This window comes from Protopterus annectens, chromosome 2.part2, assembly GCF_019279795.1.
Source record: "Protopterus annectens isolate FY-2018-M chromosome 2.part2, PAN1.0, whole genome shotgun sequence".
NCBI lineage: Eukaryota > Metazoa > Chordata > Ceratodontiformes > Protopteridae > Protopterus > Protopterus annectens.
The window spans coordinates 33,077,145-33,097,111 of record NC_056730.1 but is presented as its reverse complement, the minus strand read 5'-3'; the positions used below and the strand labels follow the sequence as shown (position 1 = coordinate 33,097,111).

General features: G+C 43.9%; 1 protein-coding gene across 1 annotated transcript in view; it reads left to right on the top strand.

Annotated features, from left to right (window-relative positions):
* The window catches only part of JMY (junction mediating and regulatory protein, p53 cofactor), a 1,751,371-nt gene that overhangs the window by 1,088,578 nt on the left and 642,826 nt on the right, over nt 1-19,967 (top strand). Inside the window, exon 6 of the mRNA XM_044063717.1 lies at nt 3,337-3,524. Coding sequence (XP_043919652.1) covers nt 3,337-3,524 — 188 coding nt within the window. The remainder of the gene's footprint in view (nt 1-3,336; nt 3,525-19,967) is intronic.

The window sequence follows — 19,967 nt, the reverse complement described above, 5'->3', positions numbered from 1 at the left end:
AGCTCCCTTCGCTCTGAGGTCAGTTAATTACTTGCCACATTTTACTAGGCTGCAGAGAGCTTTTTTATTTATTTTATTTATTTAACATTTATTTACTGGAAAAGTCCAACTTGGAACAAAACCAATTTTCAGTGGAGGCCTGGGAAGAAATGCTCCAGACGCATGTCTTTGTAACATGGGAGAAAACCCACACGAATGCAGAGAGGACATAGAGAGACTGCACAGAAGGCACCCCAGCCAAGAATCGAACCAGAGAACCTCTTGCTGTGACGCAACAACATATCAACTATCAAATTCTCTCTCTGAGTCCATGTCTGCTGAGGATTTCAAGAAGACTTCCTTTCACCTGGCCACTCCTTTGTCTATTTCAAGTGTCTCAGTGAAGTTGATATCTCACACAGCTGAGGCTACTTCACATGATGCTGGTTCAGATACCACCAAAAGGAGACACACCTGGATGCAACTATGCAACTTTGCGGAGCCCTTTAAGACATCTTTTGTTAATGCCCCATTTGATGGTGCATCTTTGTTTGGGACATCAGTAAAGGATATGATTACCAACAGTGAACAAGAAGGAAAGACCCTGTATGCCATGGGAATCAAATTTTCTACCCCTCAATGGACTTTTTCTAAAAACCAAAGAGGTGGTAAGAAGATGTGGTTCCGTAAATCTCCGGGACTTTTCCAGGATTCGTGCAGGGGTAATTCCTCCAGAGGCTGAGGAAAATATTTTAATGGTAGAAGTCACCCTAGAGGCAGAGGAGACCCGTAAAACCAGGGTTTTAGAGAATCATTTTCTGACAGGCCCTGTCAGTGCTCCTGAAGTGCTGCGTGACTGTCCAGCTTTGGAGACAGTCAGAGGTTGACTCTGTTTATGCCTAGATGGCTGGACAAATATCACAACTGATTTATAGGGGCTAAGAATAATATCCAGAGGTTATTTCATACCTTTTTCCCAACATTCCACCCAGTCAGAGGAAGGAAGCAGCACAAAAAATACAAAAGGTGCTAGAAAAAAAAAAAGAGTAATCCAGAAGGTCCCACCTGACCAGATAGGATTTGGAACTTACTCATGCTTCTTTTTAGTGCCAAAGAAAACAGGGCATCTCAGACCCATTTTGGATTTAAACGGTTTGAACCATTATGTGAAGAAGGCATATTCTGAATGATCATGGTTCAGTCTTGACTGTCCTGTGTTTGGCCTTTGGGCTCAGCAGTGCTGGAGTTTAATTCTGAACTTCTCTCCATTTCTTGTAGCTCTACCTCTTTTAGAAAGTTCCCAGAGCTTCAGGCACCCAGGTGTGGAGACCTTCTGTGTCCCTTTTGCGGTCCAGTCTCCATATTCAGTTCCAGTTATTATTAGAAGTTGATTCTGACTTTGTCTCTGTACCAAACCACTTTTTCCATGTTTCTTCCACAGGAGTGGAAACTCCCTGGTGGTGCACTGCCTGTTCTTGTGTTCTCTAAAATGGTTGCATTGGTTTAATTAGCTAGATTAATGTCCCTTACTCCAGGAAGAGGGAAAGGCTTTCAGTTTCCATTTAGATTCCTCGTAGTTGATATGTGGGCTGTGTTGAGAGAGAAGGGTTTCAATTTAAAGTCACACACTTCTTAGTAGATTAGCAGCTGTGTTGTCTTCTGCTATTGAGCATCTCTGCCTGCTGACCTTTTCTGCAGTCAGAGATTACTCCATTCCAGGAGTAGCTGCCTTCTTTGCTCATTTTAAATTATTTATTGCCAATACTTGTTAAAATGCTCATTGGTCTGTGTTGTTGTCTTTCACCAAGTGCTCTATGTCTTAATCGTGATTCTGGAAGTCAGTCCTCTGTTACTGAGACTGTAATCTAGGACTTATGCTTCCAAGCTGTGTTCTGGAGCATTCTTGAGGGTCATTCCACTCTCATGGATTACTGTTTGTTATACATCTCAGCTGCAGAACAAATCAAAGAGGTGTCTTGATGTTAAATATTATGGATATATTCATAGGTGTGTACTAGGCTAATGACGACCAGGGCCTTTTTAACCCAGCCATGCATCCCAAATCCCTGACAAGAACAATATACGTTCTTTTCAGATCAATTGATCTAGAAGAGGAATTTCCTTGATAGATCAGAAATGCCGTCTTTCCATTTCCCAGTGGGTAGATGGTCCTTCTAACCAGCTGCAACTGGTAGAATTCCATTTAAATTAGGCAGTTGTGTTAAGGAAAATTGCTTGCTAGCAATAGGGGCGCTAATAGTTTTTTGTTGTTTCTTAATTAGCAGGAAGGTGTTTATAGTGGTAGCTAAAGGTAATCTGATGAGTGTGAGGAATGAATTCCCTTAATAGCCATCCAGGCTAATCATTTCAACCCACCAGTGTCTAACTCCTTTGTTCCCATTTCTCTATACCTCCTGGATACTTAAGCCTTCTTACTCTCAGAACATAACTTATCGCAAGAAAAGAGAAATATGGTTAAACTGTTTGCTTAATATGACCACCATTGTTACTTTATAGACACCATGTTAAGAACCATGAAATTTGAAATGCTATTTGTATGTGTATTTTATGTACTATTATTTCTTTGTAATATTTGTTGTATGTCAAATGTAAAAATCTGTGTAAACCTTCTTGGAGATTTTCTCCCCAGGTCTCCACTGAAAACGGACTTCTGGCCCAGTCGGGCACTACCAGTTAACAAATGAAATAAATAAATAAATAAATGTATCACAGTGTGCATTGTCACAAGCATACATATGGCCCATTTTAAGAAGAATGCTGTGGAGTAGATTAATTTAGGTCAGAGTGGAAATAGTTGAACTTTTGGCATCAGTGTCACTTGCTTCAAGAAAAGTAAGATTGAGGATTGGAAAATTGACCAGCTGCGTGTCTTGTCAGACTAGGAAACTTAATATTCTCTGTTTCATCTCCACGTCAAAGTTTATTTAATGTTCATTTTAGCTGTTTTCCTAATATTTAACATTTGCTTGTTCACATTTCATCTGCTTTGAAAGTGCTGCTTTATAAAGCACGATTATAAAAGTTGAATTAACTTCAGTTGAGGCTTCACAACTGTTTATGCTAGCTTAGGTTATGTCTTTACTACAGTATCCCTTCAACCCCTGTACACGGATAAAGCAAGGTATCAGAAAGTGGATGGATAGATTTTATTTTATACATTTGTGTTGGGATGTATACAGCCATTTCTAAGCATTTTAGTCAGGTCACATTTGTAGTTTGCTTGTACTAATTATGTAAATTATATTTTAGCAAATAAATTATTTAATTTCAGCTCATTATTAAGTCCTTCAGAATAAACTTTGTTCTTCAAGGAATTTTTTTATCTGCTGTTAACAGAAAAGCAAGATGATGTGGTTTACTATGACACTTACGAAAGTTTGGAAGCAATGCTTGAAAAAGAGGTGATGACAACATCTGTAACGTCTCAAAGGGAAGAGCTAAAGAGGCTGCAGCAGACAGTGCGACAGTTAGAAGCAAAGCGTGGACGTATTTCCGCCAAGAAAGCCTACCTCAGAAACAAGAAGGTATTCCTTTTGTGTGGTTTTCTTTGATGACTCAACACTTATCTGTACTGCACTCTCTCCAAAACTTGTTTCAGTAACACAACAGTCCTTTACAGCAATTGAATCATGGCTATTTGGAATCTCAACTAATTTTGAACCCTTCCAAGACTAAACTGATTCATAGGTTCATAGGTAGGTACTAGGCTATTGGCCCTAGGGCCTATATAAGCCTAGCCAAAAGGTACCCTGGCTTTCACCACCCAAGAAAATTATTTTCCTATGCCACTGTCGAGCAGAGCCACAGAACTGATCCCCGGGGTGAATTTCCTATCTCTTATCCAATCATCAAGATTTTTCTTGAAGAGTGTTAATGAGGAGCTCTGCTTGACATAGATAGGTAGTCTGTTCCAGAGTATGGGAAGACTCTGGGACAGGAATCTATCCCTCCAGCATGTTCTGTTTATTGTGGTGACAAGGTTTAGCTCCCTAGAGCGTGTAGCTCGGAGGGATTGGGATTTCTTTAAGTTGAGCATGTCCAAAAGCTCTGGGGTTGACCTAGCTTTGTGTGTTAGGCAGAGATTGCTTCTGAGTAGGCGATATGCGACGGAGTAAAGCTGCAGTTTTTTGAGACGGTCTGCGTAGGGCATCTGTTTGAGGCCGGTAATCCTCTTTGTGAAGTATTTCTGCTGCCTTTCCAGTTGTTGTAGATGTCTTGTAAGGTACATACCAAAAGGGGCGTTATACACTATAGTGGGTCTAATAAATGAAGTGTAGAGGGGAACAATGACCACTTTTTTCCTGGATGAGAAACCTTTTGTGATGAGATGTGCCACGTAGAAGGATTTGATCACCCATCGCCATTCCTAATACATTCCTCCAGTATCAGCCATCACCCAAACTAAATTATTACTTCTAATAATCCACAACAGATTAATATTTGCTCTACACATATCACAATCTATTAGGAAGATGCATATTAAACTAGGTTCATTGTATAGAATAAAGCTCTACCAAATTAACAACACGAGACAGAATGTAGCCCGGGCACATCTACTTTCCACCCTACTATATGCCTCTCCTAGCTTCACAAACCCAAGCAAAACTAACCTGTAATAAAACTGCAAAATTCACTGCCAACATGCCACATAGGTCTCATCACTGTTCTGCCTTATATCAGCTAAATTGTCTAGAGCTACGCCACCACTTAACTTGCACTCAACTTGCCTCAGCTCACAGAATCATACATCAACCTGATAAAACCCCCGCCCTTCAACATTGCTCCAGCCTTATACTAACACCGATCTTCTCTAGACCTCCAACAAATCCTTATTACAGGTTTCTAAATCCAACAACTACATCTCTAAAATTTGTAATACCATCCCTCAGGATATCTTAACCACGGTCAACCCATCTCAGTGTAATAAACTCCTAATAAATTTTCCTTAGCAACAGTTGGCTTTGCTCATGTACCAGTACTAACTAAAACCATTCCTTATCTACTAACTCTCTTAAGCTAATGTTCATCATAACTATTTCTAACTTCTGTATTTCCTGCTTCACCAACTTTCCTTCCCTTCATATTCCTGTAATTATCCTGCTAACTTCCCTTCTCTTACTAGCCTGCTTTTCTGTTTATAGTTTCTCCTCTGTCCCTCCACCTGTTAATCTAATCTCACCCTTTTTTCTTATTACTACCCCTCCCTTCTGTACTCTTCTGTTTACCTCCCATGCATTGTCCTATTGTTATTTACCCAACCTCTATATCCTGCCTCCCTCTAATGGATCTCTAACTACTTTCTCTAACTCTGTTGACTATACTAAGGATAAAACTCATATGATCAGCATGTACTACATGTAAAATTATGTAATCAGTCTGATTTCTGTTATTTTTTTGTGCACTTATTATTTGTACATTACTGAACTTTCATTGATGTTATATTTTTGCCTTATGTCTTGTTAAAAATCTTTATTTTGTATAATATTTTTGTAAAAAATGCTGTTAGTGTTTTTTTTTTTTTTTTTTTTTGCTGTGGAGCTTTTCTCACTGGGGCTCTGCAGAAAATGGGTTATCGTCCAGTCGGACTATCCAGGTAAACAAAAGTAGATAAGTACATTTTTATAATTTAACATGTACTTTGTTGCCCAGCAAATCCTTGGTATTTGTGCTACACTAAAAATATTTATTGCAAAGCAATCTCTCTTTAGACCACAAATTCAAAATAGAAAAAAAAGCCCCAAGACTTTCTATTATGATTATTGCAGTTATTTTGGTAAGAGGGTCACTTTAACAGTAAATCATAACATTTAGTTTACCTCCCAGTTAATCTGCACTGGTCACACAAAGAAAAAACAATCCCAACTGACGGTGGTAAAAAAAAAACTTTAAAACAAAACAAAAAAAAACCCGCCAAACAGCACTTGTATAATGTCGTTATATAAGTGCTGTTTGGTGGGGGTTTTTTTGGTAATCTGCAATGGTATTGTCATTTTTTATTATCACTACTGTCTTTGAAGGGTTATGCTTGTCTTGTACCACTAAGGGGTTGAAATGCTGTGATGATTCCATAGTCAGTATTTGCTTGCAGCCTCATCAGTCTTATCGATGTTGCATAACTACTAGTCACTCTGCTACAGTTTCTTAAAAAATAAATCTCTTCTTTTTTATTCATCCCTTCCTCTTCCAGAACTCAAAAATTATTTGAGTATAATAATCTTGAAGGTGAGTTCTGTAGTGGGTATTAATTTTCCTTCAAAATATATAGTAAGCATGCTTCTGGTAGACAACTAAGCCTAAAAGACTTCAAAGCATTGTCTTTTTTAAGTCTAGGGCCTAACCATGACACAGAAATAATGATTTGGGTTTAAAATTCAACAAATCGTAAGACTAAGTGGACTGAACACTATCTTTTTATTTAACAGAGAAAAAGGTAAAGATGTTAGGAAAGCACTCCAAAAAGAAACTTGAGATCTGATGATGTCATTTTCATTCATTCCCCAGCGATTGGGTTTGGATCATCCGACCCTCGGATCCAACTCGGAAACTTTTTACAGCTTGTGGATACACTGAAAGCTCTACAGCTCTCTTACCCGTAATGCAGTAAATCAGATTTTGTTTGCCGCCTTCACGTATGGACGTGGTTGGAGTTGGCTCTCAAGCTTTGTTGTAGTTGTGAGTAAAAAAAAAAACAGATTTAATGTATTTTTCATTTTATTTTTGTTCTGTAATAGCCCTCTCTTACCCTTTCTGCACTTCTACACTTTTTAGTGTAAGTTTGTATTACCATTGTTGGTATTTTCTTGATTTTATTTCCTGAGATGCCCTAGTGGTAGTCTCTGTTACCATTGTTGATAATTTTTCCCATTAAATTCTTTATTTCCAAAAAAGAAAAAATGTTCTCTTTCTCTTAGTGTGTAGCTTTTTGGATATATACTATTGGAATGGTCAAAAAAGCAATAAGTTTTAAAAAAATGCAAGGCCTGTGACCACAAGATACCTTTGTCAGATATACATGATTCGTGCATCTACTGTCTAGGTCTGGTTCATTTGACCATGTCCTGTGATATATGTAAGGCCTTTAATCCACAAGCTTTGGTGTATTGGAAAAATAAGCTTCTTATTAAAGGTTTACTTCCTTCCACTTCTTCTCAGACAGTACCTGGAGTTCAAGACCCTCCTGAGAAAATACAGAAAAAAGAAAATAAAAGTCCTTTGAACTCTTGCAGATCTTCTGTTCCAAGCTTGGCTACTGGTGCAGAACCCCTAAAAAAATATCTAAACTTCATTGGATGCGAAACACTCAGATGTTGCAGCTTCTGTTGCCAAATCCTCATTGTTGGATCTGACCCACTCGATCCAAAGAAGCTTCCTTGGACTCAGTATGATTCTTCTCTGGATCCCATCCCCCATACCTATTCCTGGAGAGTCACCACCACTCCAGGACCTCATCCATTGTGTCATCCTCTTGATTATCAAGAAGTTTGACCAAAGCAGATGTGGATAGGATGATGAGGAAATTTCTCTCAATGCAAATACAAATAGGGGTTCTCTTGGCTGTTGCTCCATTGAGTCTGGAGACCTTCATAAGTAATACTTCACCAATTTTGTCTCCTTCTCCAATCCGACCTTCAGTTTCAGAGCAGCTGAAACTGAGAATCCCAGATTCATCCATATCGGGTCCGAAGTTCATTGTATTTTCTACTCCTGTACTGTCGCTGAGTTGACCAGCTCCGAGCACATTGGAGCTTGATAACTCTTGGAGATGTGGCGTTGGCACTGGATCCAGGGTGTTAGAGTCAACTCTGAGGTTGTTAGAGCCATCTCTGCCCCTCGGAGCCTTGGCCCTTGACAGCTGGGGTCCTGTCCCTGCTTTGAGCTATTTGCCTTCAGGTCAGAAGAAGTCGATAGTTAGGAAGAATATCTTCTCTGAGCCATTGGCTTCTTCCTCCCCAGGGTGTTCTGCCTTTGAGGTAGTGAAGAGAGTTTTCAATGCTCCAAGAGAAAGGACACATCTACCTTCCTTGGCTTCCATTTCCCAGACCCACTTGTCTTTATGTCAAGAGCCTCAACATCCTACTTCACAAGGACAGCCAGCTCAAAGTCTCCAGGATACACCTCCGGGTATATTGATTACTTTTCCGGAACACCCCGCTGAAAAAGTCCCTAGGAAGAAAAAGTGTAAAAGGAGGCACGTAGACTCCCTTCAAGTGTCTCTCGTGGAAGACACTGACTTTGATGAGGGGGATCACCATCTGCTGATGTCTTCTTTGGAGACATCCTAGAGATCCTAAAACAAAGAGGTGGTTAGTCAACCGACAACCCTTCCCAGGAGGAGTCTGTATTCCTGGAAGTCTTTTGGTATGGCCCATCTGCCTCTTAGGTGACTCTGCCCACTGATGAGCTTATTGATTTGATCTTTTGGTGGGTGTGGAAGGAACCTGACTCAGTTGAGCAAATCCCCAAAACACCAGACAGGATTCTGGCATTGACCAAGGATAGGGATTTTTGGAGTAAGGGAGTACATGTGGATGTTATGGTCATATTGGTGGCCACAAAAAAGGAACTTGCGGAACAAAGTTCCTCTGTTCATCCTCCTAACAAGGAGTCTAGGGTGATGGACAGATTTGGGAAGCATGTATATGCTTCAGCAACCTTTGCACTTCAGTCACTAATCTATTTCACACACTTTACTAGGCTTCAGAGGGATTTGATAAAATAACTCACCGAATCCCTCTCAGGGACCGTTACTTCTGAGGCAGAAAGTTCTGTTGCCTCACAGTTGGCTGATAAAATAACTCACCGAATCCCTCTTATGGACTGTTACTTCTGAGGCAGAAAGTTCTGTTGCCTCACAGTTGGCTACCCTACAGTCCATTTCAAATTTGTCCATGAGGCTCATTTCACATGCAGCTAAAGGTACCTCAAGGGCAGCGGGTTCAGACATTTCCATTAGGAAGCATGCCTGGATGTGCCTATATGATTTGGTAGAGCCCTTCACATCTTCTTTCATCAGTGCTCCTTTTGATGGAAGTTCACTGTTTCCCCCCAAGGTTAAAGACACACTATCCAAGTGTGAGCAGGAAAGTAAAACCCTGTGAGCTGTGGGCATATGTTTTTCGACCCCTCAAAGGACCTTTTCCATGAATCAACAAGGTGGTCAAAAAATGTGGTTCAAAAAGTCCCAGGGTCACTTCCAAGACCAATGTGGAGATGGATGTTCGTGTTTTACTGTTGCAGTCATCACACTTGGGTTATCCTGCCAGGGATAGCCCTCAGTCTGCACGAATACCAGAGGCTTAGTATTTCTGTGTCTGTTGCTGTCGCTCCAAGACTGACGTCAGGATGTTCTTCATGTTCCACTGTTGCAGTCATTACATTTGGGTTATCTGCTTGCAGTAGCCCTCAGTTGGCCTGATTAACAAAGTCTTGGGTCCTGCTTCGGTTGCTGTCCCTTCTTCCATGACGTCAGAGGTATAAAACATGCAGCTGACGCCATTACATCAGTCTTTCTCTTGCCGTGCGGTGCCCGAAGCAGAAGCAGTTCGCAAGTGCCGTTCGGCCGACTCCTGAAATTTTCATTTTCGAATTTCAGAACTGAAGTCTTCAACTAAAGCTAAGTACCCCATTGGGGAAACTTTTTCCTGTTCCTTACCAATGTCAGTAAAAGTTAATAATTGCATTGCTTGTGGAAAGCAAATTCCTCACAAAGATTTTAATTCGTACTGTATTCCTTGCCTACCCTGACCACGACGTACCTTGTTTTCGGTTTTGTACTTTATTTAATCAGCACACTATCCATCATTGGTATATTTTCGCTTCTAAATATTTCGGTTCTCGGTTTAATTATCCAGAAATGTCGTCGGTTAGCCATCTGACTACTGGGATTCCGAAAAAAACACAAAGGAAATATTTAAAACAATATTGCAGGACAGTCTCAAATAAATAAAGAAAACATCTAAGCTTTATTTTACTATATTCCTGTCTGAATCTAAAAGTTACTATGCCCTCAAAACTTACTTACAGAGCAAACAAAGGTGGTGAATGGATGATCTAGCTGATGTTGTTGTCAGGTCAAAAGATAGATACAAAATATCCAGTCTCTCTCTCTCTCTCAGAGAGTTCTTAAGTTAATATCAAATATTACTGCTGGGTTAGCTTTGATGACATCATCTTTTGTCACCTGACTTTAGTTCCCAAGCTAAACCGCCATTGTCAGGACCAACAGAATTTAGCATCTCCCTGTAAAAAATACATATCCCTCAGATCTTTGAAGATCCTGGAAGTCATAAAACAATAAAACATGCCTACATCTCAATCCTAGTAATTACTTCTCTTTCAAGACAATACAAAAAACTTCCAGCTCTAGACATTGTGTCTGCTACTGCACTGAAACTGAGAGAGAACATCATCTGTTCATGGTCCGACAGTTATAAAATAAAATTTAATTGTAACTATTTTCTTGAAGTTTTGCAAGGTAAATATATAATGTTAAGTTGTCAATCTCGCCTTCATTCTTGCTTGATGGGTTCGGAGCCGATCCCTCGGCTCCGACTCGGCACTTGCTAAGCTCGAGAGTCACTTTTACCAGCTCGAGGCAGCCCCATATCCCATGATGCAAGGCGGTAAGTACCCAGATCTCGTTTGCCGCTTCGCTTATGAGGTCCTCCTTTTACCAGCTCCTGGTAAGTGATTCACTTTATTGATATTTAAGCCCCTTTTTGTTAAAAAAAACCTTTTATTGTTAATTATAAGTTAATTTTTTAGATTTCCTGACAGAAAATCCCTGTCTCTGTTAATTTTTTTTAGTCAAACTTTACCCATCCCATCCCCTCCCTGTTAGGGTGTGTGTGTGTTTGTTTTTAGGAATACCTTTTTGGTAATTTCTTTAATTTAAATTTTTGACTGGTGTGTGTGTGTGTTTGTAGCACCATGTCAAAGGAGAGGGTCTCAGGTTTTAAGAAGTGTGACTCGTGCTGTCAGAAGATGTCTCTGACAGACGGTCACACTTCTTGCCTGTATTGCCTGGGGCCTCTTCACCTGCAGGACTCCTGTGCTATTTGTCATTCCTTCAGCCAGAGAGTCCTGCAGGAAAGACGCAACAAGCTGATACTTAGGGGCCTTCTTAAGCCGGAGGGCTCTCCGGCTAAGTTGGCTCCATCAAAATCAGCTAAATCTTCCAAGGCCCAGGCTTCTGTGTCTAAGCCTGCGGCCTCGGCTCCGACTCGTTCCGTCGAGATCGGCTCCGGCTGGAGCCGATTCTGGCAACAAAGCCTTCGGCACCGATGGCTATCGGTGCCGAATCTGCATCGACCACTTCGGTGTCGGCTCCGATCGGTTCCGACCACCATGTGGCACAGGCATCGGTGTCGGCTCCAATCGGCTCCGACACCGTTACTTTGGTGGCTGTATCGGCTCCGGCTGGAGCCGATACATCGAGGCTTCCTGTCGGCTCCGACAAGTCTTCGACTCCGACAGGATCTATAGTATCGGTTCCGATGGCTCATTCCAGGAAGAGGTCGAGGTCTCCTTCCTTGGAGCCGATACTTCGGCTCGGCTTCACCTCTTCTTTCGAACGGAGCCATCGGAGCCGATCTTCAAGGTCATCCAGACTGTCAGATCATGACCTAGAGAGTGGTCAGTAGATTACTTAAGTCACAGGTACTGGCCCAAATGTTACATAGTCCGTCTCAACAGGCGACTGTTGGTCCACACCCGTTACAGTTCCTCCTTCAACTCTACCCCAGAGCTTGGAGTTGGAGTCTTCGGGAATGGTTACTGCTACGGCTGGAGGACGGATACCCCTTCTGTTCCTTCAGCCTCTACTCTTATCTCCTCTTGAGACCTTCCTTAGAGGGATTCGGTGGTCGGGCTTCCATGGTCTCCTCCGAGGGGTGAGTGGCATCGGACCCTTGTCGAACCGCTCTTCCCTTGGAGCCTCGGCCTTGGTGAGCTCGGCTCCGACATCTGCCTCGGAGACCTCCCTTTCGGTGGTCCCTGGAGTTCCTAGCTCTTTGGAGCGGGTTCTCTCGGACCTGCCTGGGAGGGAGCATTCGAGGTGATGAAGAGTGTGCTGGCCACTGGTATCAGTCAGCAGTCTGTTCCGTAGCTCCTCCCTCTATAGTACCTGTTGACATCTCTGCCACTTCTCTTGCTACAGGACCCAGAGATCCTCCGCCTCAGGTTTCCCCATTGGGAATTTCCCCTCTTCCGAGGATTCTCCTGATGTTTGGGATCCTCCTAGGAAGAGGACTTGTAAGAGGAAACATGTAGACTCCCGAGTCTGTCACTTGGATACTGACTTTGATGAGTCAGAGGGATCCCCTAGATCCCCTCTGAGGATGTCTCCTTCTCAGACATCCTAGAACTCCTTAAACAGAGGAAACTGGCCCACCAACAATCCCTCTGAGGATGAGTCAGTGTACCTAGAGGCGTTTGGATCTCGGCCCTCCACCTCCTGGGTGTCTCCGCCTTCGACCCCTTATGCAGGTTATTGCACGAAGGCGTGGGCAGCTCCTGACTCTGTAGAGCCAGTCCCTAGGAGGCCTTCAAAATTTATCACTGCCCGTGTGACAAGCAATTCCTCACTAAGGGTGTCCCCGCTGATGCCATGGTGGTGGCTGCGGCCACCAAAAAGGAACTTGCAGATCCTTCCGTGCCTGTCCATCCTCCTAATAAGGACTCTAGGACCATGGATAGGTGCAGTGGCGGATGTTTTCCTCAGCGACCTTTGCTATGCGTTCGCTGAATTACCTATGTCACTTCACCAGACTCCAGAGGGATATCCTTAAGGAGCTGGGTGAAGTAGTTCAGGATCCTACAGCTGCTGGGGCTCAAGAAAAATTGCTTCGCAGCTAGGAACCCTCAATTCCATTGCAAACTCCTCCATGCGGCTAATATCTTATGCTGCGGATGGAGCGAGTAGAGCCGCAGGTACAGGTGTGGCTCTTAGGCGCCAAGCCTGGATGCGGCTATGTGATTTTTGGATCCCTTTAAGGCGTCCTTCACAAATTCTCCCTTTGATGGGTCAGCTTTGTTTGGCCCTCAGGTGAAGGAAACCTTGACCAGGTGCGAACAGGACGGCAAGACTCTTTCTGCTGTTGGAGTCCGTTTTTCCACCCCTTCTAGACCTTATCCCAAAGGACAGAAAGGTGGGAAAATGTGGTTCCGTAAATCCCAAGGAGTCACGCCGGATTCACATGGTCAGTTTACCCCTAGAGGCAGAGGGGGGTAACAACAACAGACGCCGCTCTAGAGGCAGAGGGTCCGAAAAACCAGGGAAACAGAGAGCCTCTCTCTGACAAGCCCTTTCAGCATCCCTGAGATGTTGCCCGGCTGTCCCTCCTTGGAGGCAGTCGGGGGAAGATTATCACTGTACCCAGAAGCCTGGCATTCCCTCACTCAAGACAGATGGGTACAGTCGATCATATCCAAGGGTTACATAATTCCTTTCGAGGAAAGTCCCTTCCCCTCAAATTCCCTTCCAGATGTACCACCCGGTCTAAGGGAAATTGCAGAGTTAGAAATCTCAAAACTACTGCAAAAAAGAGCCATTCAGCCAATTTCAATAGACCATTCAGAGCCCGGAATCTACTCAAGGTTCTTTTTGGTCCCCAAAAAGACGGGAGACTGGAGACCAATATTGGATCTCAGCAGACTCAACAAGTCTGTCAGGAAGACAAGATTCTGAATGGTCACTCTTCAGTCAATTCTGCCCTTCTTACAGAAGGACAACTGGATGTGCTCAATAGATCTTCAGGATGCGTACTATCACATCAAAATTCACAGACGCTCCAGGAGATTTCTCCGCTTTCGGCTGGGGTCCAGTCATTTCCAGTTCAGAGCCCTGCCCTTTGGTCTCACTACAGCCCCCAGAGTGTTCACCAAATGCATGGCAGTGGTCACGGCTCACCTGAGACGTCAAGGATTCCAGGTGTTTCCGTATCTCGACGACTGGCTCCTGTCAGCCACCACCAGGCATCAACTTATACAAGCCAGGGATTACACAATAAACCTTTGTTCTCTTTTGGGCATCTCAATCAACTTCGAAACGTCATCCTTATCGCCCTGCCAGTCTATTACCTTCATAGGTGCAAACTTAAACACTGTTCGGATGTCAGCTACCCTTACAGATCAAAGAGTTTCAGACATTCAGAGTCATGTCAGGATCATTCTGGCCAACAAGAAAGTACAGGCCTGAATGGTTCTAAAAGTATTAGGTCTCATGGCTGCGGCCATTACTCTTCTTCCCCTGGCTCGATTCTACATGCGCCTTCTTCAGTGGATGCTGTTCACACAATGGTCATACCAGCAACTTCCAATGCGTCACCAGATTCTGGTGACACAGACATGCAAAGAGCATCTTGCTTGGTGGATCACATCTCCTCAGGTTCACCAAGGCAGGTACTTTGTACCCCATCCCGATAGCCACTGTCACCACGGATGCCTCCCTGAACGGGTGGGGGGGACATTATCAGGGCAGGATGGTTCATGGGACGTGGCAGCCGTACGAGTACCATCTGCACATAAATGTCCTGGAGATGAGAGCAGTGCTTTTAACGTTGCAAGCCCTCAACGACTTTCTTCCCGTAGGGACAATTGCAGTCCACACAGACAACATGTCTGTAGTTTGGTATATCAACAAACAGGGTGGAACCATGTCCTACCCCTTGTGTCGAAGCGCTCAGACTATGGCAATGGGCGATCTCCTCTCATCGGTTTCTGGTAGCAACGCATATCCCTGGGAAAACCAACATTGTAGCGGACAGATTGAGCAGAGCTATTCTCATGCCTCACGAGTGGTCTCTCAAGCAATCTATAGCGGAAGAGATTTTTCTGGAATGGGGTCGTCCATGTTGCGATCTTTTGCTACTTCCCAAAACAGCAAATGTCCAGACTTCTTCAGCCTCTTCCCTCTATCAGGCCATCCCCCCAGAGGCGCTCTGACCCAGGATTGGCCCCAGGGACTTCTTTATGCCTTCCCTCCATTTCCTCTGATCCCTCAGGTGATCCAGAAAGCTACCGTTTTGAGAGCCAAATTGATTCTCATTGCCCCTTACTGGCCTCGACAAGTTTGGTTCCCGTTCCTCCATCATCACCTTTTGGTGCAGCCGTGGCATCTGGACCCAGTGCCAGATCTTCTGATTCACCAATCGGGTCAGCTGCACCGGTTAATCCCTTCTCTCAACCTCACAGCATGGTTGCTCCACTTCCTTCCTTAGCCAGGCTTCCTTTGATCTCTAACCCAGTTAGAGACATCATAGTAACCGCTAAAATCCTCTACCAGGAGCATTTATACAAGCACATGGAAGCGTCTCTCTTATTGGGCTAAGGCCCAGAATATTGATCCTTTTACTGCCCCTGTTCAGGCAGTCCTGGACTTCTTAGCAGAGATTTTTCATGCAGGCTCCTCTTCTTCCACAGTCAGAGTTCAATTGGCTGCTATTTCCAATTTTCATGTCGGGATAGCAGATCATAATATTATGTCCCATAGGCTCTGCAGGGCCTTCTTGAAAGGAATTTTCCTACTAAAGCCTCCAATCAGGAATCCTCCTCCTCAGTGGGATCTAAATTTAGTGCTGACATCTTTGATTCTTCCCCTTCGAGCCAGCTGCTTCTTGTTCCCTGAAATATCTTTCTTGGAAAACTTTATTCCTAGTGGCTATTACATCGGCCAGGAGGGTGTCTGAACTTCATGCTCTTCGGTTCGACCCCTATTTGGTTTTTCACAAAGACAGAGTATCTTTGAGAACTAACCCAACCTTTTTGCCTAAGGTCGCTTCAAAGAACAATTTAAATCAATCCATTGATCTCCTGTATTTTTCCCTAACTATTCAGATAGAGCTGAACAAAAGCTACATTATCTTGATGTCCACCGTCAACTTAGATATTATTTGGACAGAACAAAAATTTTGAAAATCTGATCAACTTTTTGTTTCCTATGCGGATAATAAAAAGGCCTTCCTGTTTCTAAAGTGACTTTGTCTAGATGGCTTTCTTGGTCATCTCTGAAATTTATCTGCTCAGGGGAAAACAGCTGTGCTCAAAACCTAAAGCACATTCAACTAGGAGCTTAGCTACTTCTACAGCTTTTCAAGCTAGACTTCCTTTAGACACTATTTGTGCAGCGCCACTTGGGCCACTCCTCACACTTTTGTTTCCCATTACAAATTGGACTTGGCCTCCAGGGACAGAGCCAGTTTTGGCTCTACAGTCCTCAAGAGTTTGTTCCATTGAGCCACCCAGGATAGAGGTGCTAGGGGCGGTCCCATCAAGCAAGAATGAAGGCGAGATTGACAACTTAACATTAAGAAGTTATGTACCTACCATAACGTTCCATGTTAGTTGTCTTCTCGCCTTCTTTCTTGCGACCCTCCCTCCTTCCCCTGGCCTGGACAGACCTTGTTATAAGAAACTGTTATGCTGAAGACCATTCAGACCTGGTCCTTCTTCCATCTGTAAGTTTTCTTTCTTCCTTTGGGAAGTATTTTATGCTTGGTGCTATTGCCCTTTGTCATCAAACGAGATCTGGGTACTTACCGCCTTGCATCATGGGATATGGGGCTGCCTCGAGCTGGTAAAAGTGACTCTCGAGCTTAGCAAGTGCCGAGTCGGAGCCGAGGGATCGGCTCCGAACCCATCAAGCAAGAAAGAAGGCGAGAGAAGACAACTAACATGGAACGTTATGGTAGGTACATAACTTCTTATTTACACAATTACAGTAGTTTATATACATTTCTGTTCTCTTCCAGCATGGCATGCTGTGGTTATATCCTTTAAGCTAAGTACTTTACACACACTTCTGTGGTAGCAGTTTGATATATAGGTTCATAGGTTGGTACTAGGCCATCGGCTCTAGGGCCTATACAAGCCTAGCCATAACAATTCCCTGGCTATTTCTTGCCACAGTATTTACTTCCCTGGATCCCTGTCTAGCAGGGCGACTGACGTGATCCCTGGGGTGAATTTCCTATCTCCCATCCAATCATCAAGGTTCCTTTTGAAGAGAGCCAAAGAGATGCTCTGCTTGACATGTATGGGCAAGTCTGTTCCAGAGTCTGGGGAGTCTCTGGGTCAAGAACCTATCCCTCCAACATGTTTTGTTCATTGTGATGACAAGGATTAGAACCCTGGAGCGTGTCTCTCTCTGAGGGATTGGAATTTCTTTACGTGTAGCATGTCCAACAGCTCTGGGTTTGACATGGCCTTGTATGTTAAGCAGAGATCGCCTCTGAGTAGACGATATGTGACAAGAGTATAGGTATAGTTTATTTAGATGGTCAGCATAGGGCATCTGCTTTAGGCCTGTGATTCTTTTAATGAGTTATTTCTGTGGCCTTTCCAGTTGTTGCAGATGTCTTGAGAGGTACATACCAAATGGGGCTTTGTATTCTATAATGGGTCTTATGAGGGGTGAGTACAGTGGGACAATGATCTCCTTTTTTCTGGATGAAAAGCCCTTAGTGATGAGGTGTGCCACATAGAAGGATTTCCTGACTGTTGTGGCGGTGTGGTTATCGAAGGTGAGACCACTGTTCACATGTGTCCTTTAGTCTCTTATCACACTTTCGGTGTTTAGTGTACTGCCTCCTATGTGGTAATTCATGGGTACATGTTTTTTCCCAAAGGGGGTAACTCTACATTTCTTAGCATTGAGCTTGAGCCCATGGCTCTGTCACCAAGCATCTGTTTCTGTAAGGCCTTTTTGCAGAATATCCACATAATTTGGGGATTTAATAATGGTTTCCAGTTTGCAGTCATCTGTGAACTTTGTTAGCCAGAATCCCTTAGTGTTGGCCTGTACTTCAGAGACATAGATGCCAAACAAGAGTGGCCCCAAGACTGAACCCTGAGGTGGTACACTTGTCACTTGTCTGGAGCTGGATTTGGAGTCTGCTACTTTTACAGTGTGGGTTCTGTCACTAAGCCAGTTGGCAACCCATCGAGTGACGTAGGGATTAATGCCAAGCTTAGTAATTCTATGTATGATCCCAGAGTGGGGGGTGGTGTCGAAGGCCTTGGCGAGGTCCAGATAGGCTGTGTAGACCACCTTATCCTTGTCCACGGCTCTGGAGACTGATTCGAAGAAGTCAGGTTCAGGAGACAAGATCGGCCCTTCACAAACCCAAACTGCATGGGGTCCAGTGTTTGAAGGTTGCCAATGTCTTTGTTTATAAGTTCCATGATAATACATTCCATGGCCTTGCAGATCAGACTCATCAGACTAATGGGGCGGTAGTTCCCGGGATCCAAGATGGATCTCCCCTTGTGGAGTGGGATAACTGTAGCTGTGCACCACTCAGTGGGCATGAAGCCTGAGGTGAGGCTATGATTAAACATAGCACTTAGGTATGGTGCCAGTTAATTTTGTAGTCCATGTAGTACACAGCCTGGGATGTCGCCTGGTCCCATGGATGCTGTATTCTTAGCTTTGGAGAATGTGTTTTTTTACCTGTGTGGCCGTTGTTACCAGAATTTGGCAATCTTTCGGTATTGAGATGGGCCCTTTAGGGGGTGAGAGGGGGGTGAAGTTTGCACTTAATCGATCTGCCAGGATATTGGCAATATCCTTGGGATCAGTATATTTAATGCCATTCTGTTGTAGCTCAGAGCAAATCTGAACATTGCTATTTAGACTCTTGACATAGCCATAGAATGCCTTGTGGTTGTCTGGAATATTTGGCAATTTTATTTTCGTAACTAGCTTTGGTGGATTTTATGAGAGATCTCAGCTTCTTACTGAGGCTGGTAAGGGAGTTTTTTGCATCCTGGGATTTTCCTCTTTTCTGCAACAGTTTCTTCCTTTTGTTGTAAAGTTTGTTTATGGCAAGGGACCACCAGATTAGCTTCCTTTTTCTGAGGAGAGCGTCTTAGTTCTATTGGGGATGGCACGATTCATGCACAAGTGGATGTGCTCGTGCAGTGCCTTAGTGTAGCATATATATATATATATATATATCTATGTAAAACATACAGATCTGAAGTAGTTACTTCATCTGATCTGCAACCTGTGGGTAGTCGGATCCGATCTCGGATCTGAACCGGCAGATTTCCAAGATCCAAGATCCGAGCTCCTAGCTCCTCCCCCTACCCACAATCCCTTGCTACCAACCACATTAACTCAGATCTTTTTTTGCCACGGCTAAAGACAGTTGCTTCATAGTGAAGAGCTCCTGGTCTGGTGAGATTGTTCTATTTATAGACTCTTTTTTGTTGTTTAAACTTGTGTGTGTGTGTTTTAAAATCAAAAGGAGTTTGAGACTCGAATGGCCACTCTAAAGTCCATATTAAACACATCTATGCGGCTTTCCCATGCCACGGAAGGAGCCGCTAGAGCTAGCGGAGCTGGAGTGGTCTTGCAACGTCATTCCTGGCGCCGCCTTTGCGACTTCACGGAACCCTTTAAGGCGTCCTTCGCGAATGCCCCTTATGACGGTTCAGCCTTATTTGGCTCAACAGTTTGCGACACACTGGTCCAAAGCGAAAAGGATGGGAAGACGCTGTCGGCCGTCTGAGTCCGCTTCTCTAGCCCCTGAAGATCCTTCCCCAGGAATCAGAGGGGGCAAAAGAAGCTGTGGTTCCGTAAATCTCAGCAATCCCATCCTGCTGCGGACAACTTGTCCTCTAGAGGCAAAGGAGGACAAGGTGGATGCTGGCCCAGAGGCAAAGGGGGGCTGCGTAACTTCGGGTCTAGAGAGCCTTTCTCGGATAGACCCGCGCAGCAGCCCTGAGGGCTTGCCCGACTGTCCCTCTCTGGAGGCAGTCGGGGGGCGTTTATCGGAGCACCTGTCAAACTGGGAGTCCATTACAAAGGATCGATGGGTGCTCCGGATTATATCCAGAGGTTACACTATACCGTTCACCCCCCCCAAACCCAAACGTCTCCCCGATTTTCCACCCCATCAGAGGGAGTTCGCAGCTCTGGAAATTTCAGAGTTGCTAAGAAAAAGAGCCATCCAGCCCATCCCCCC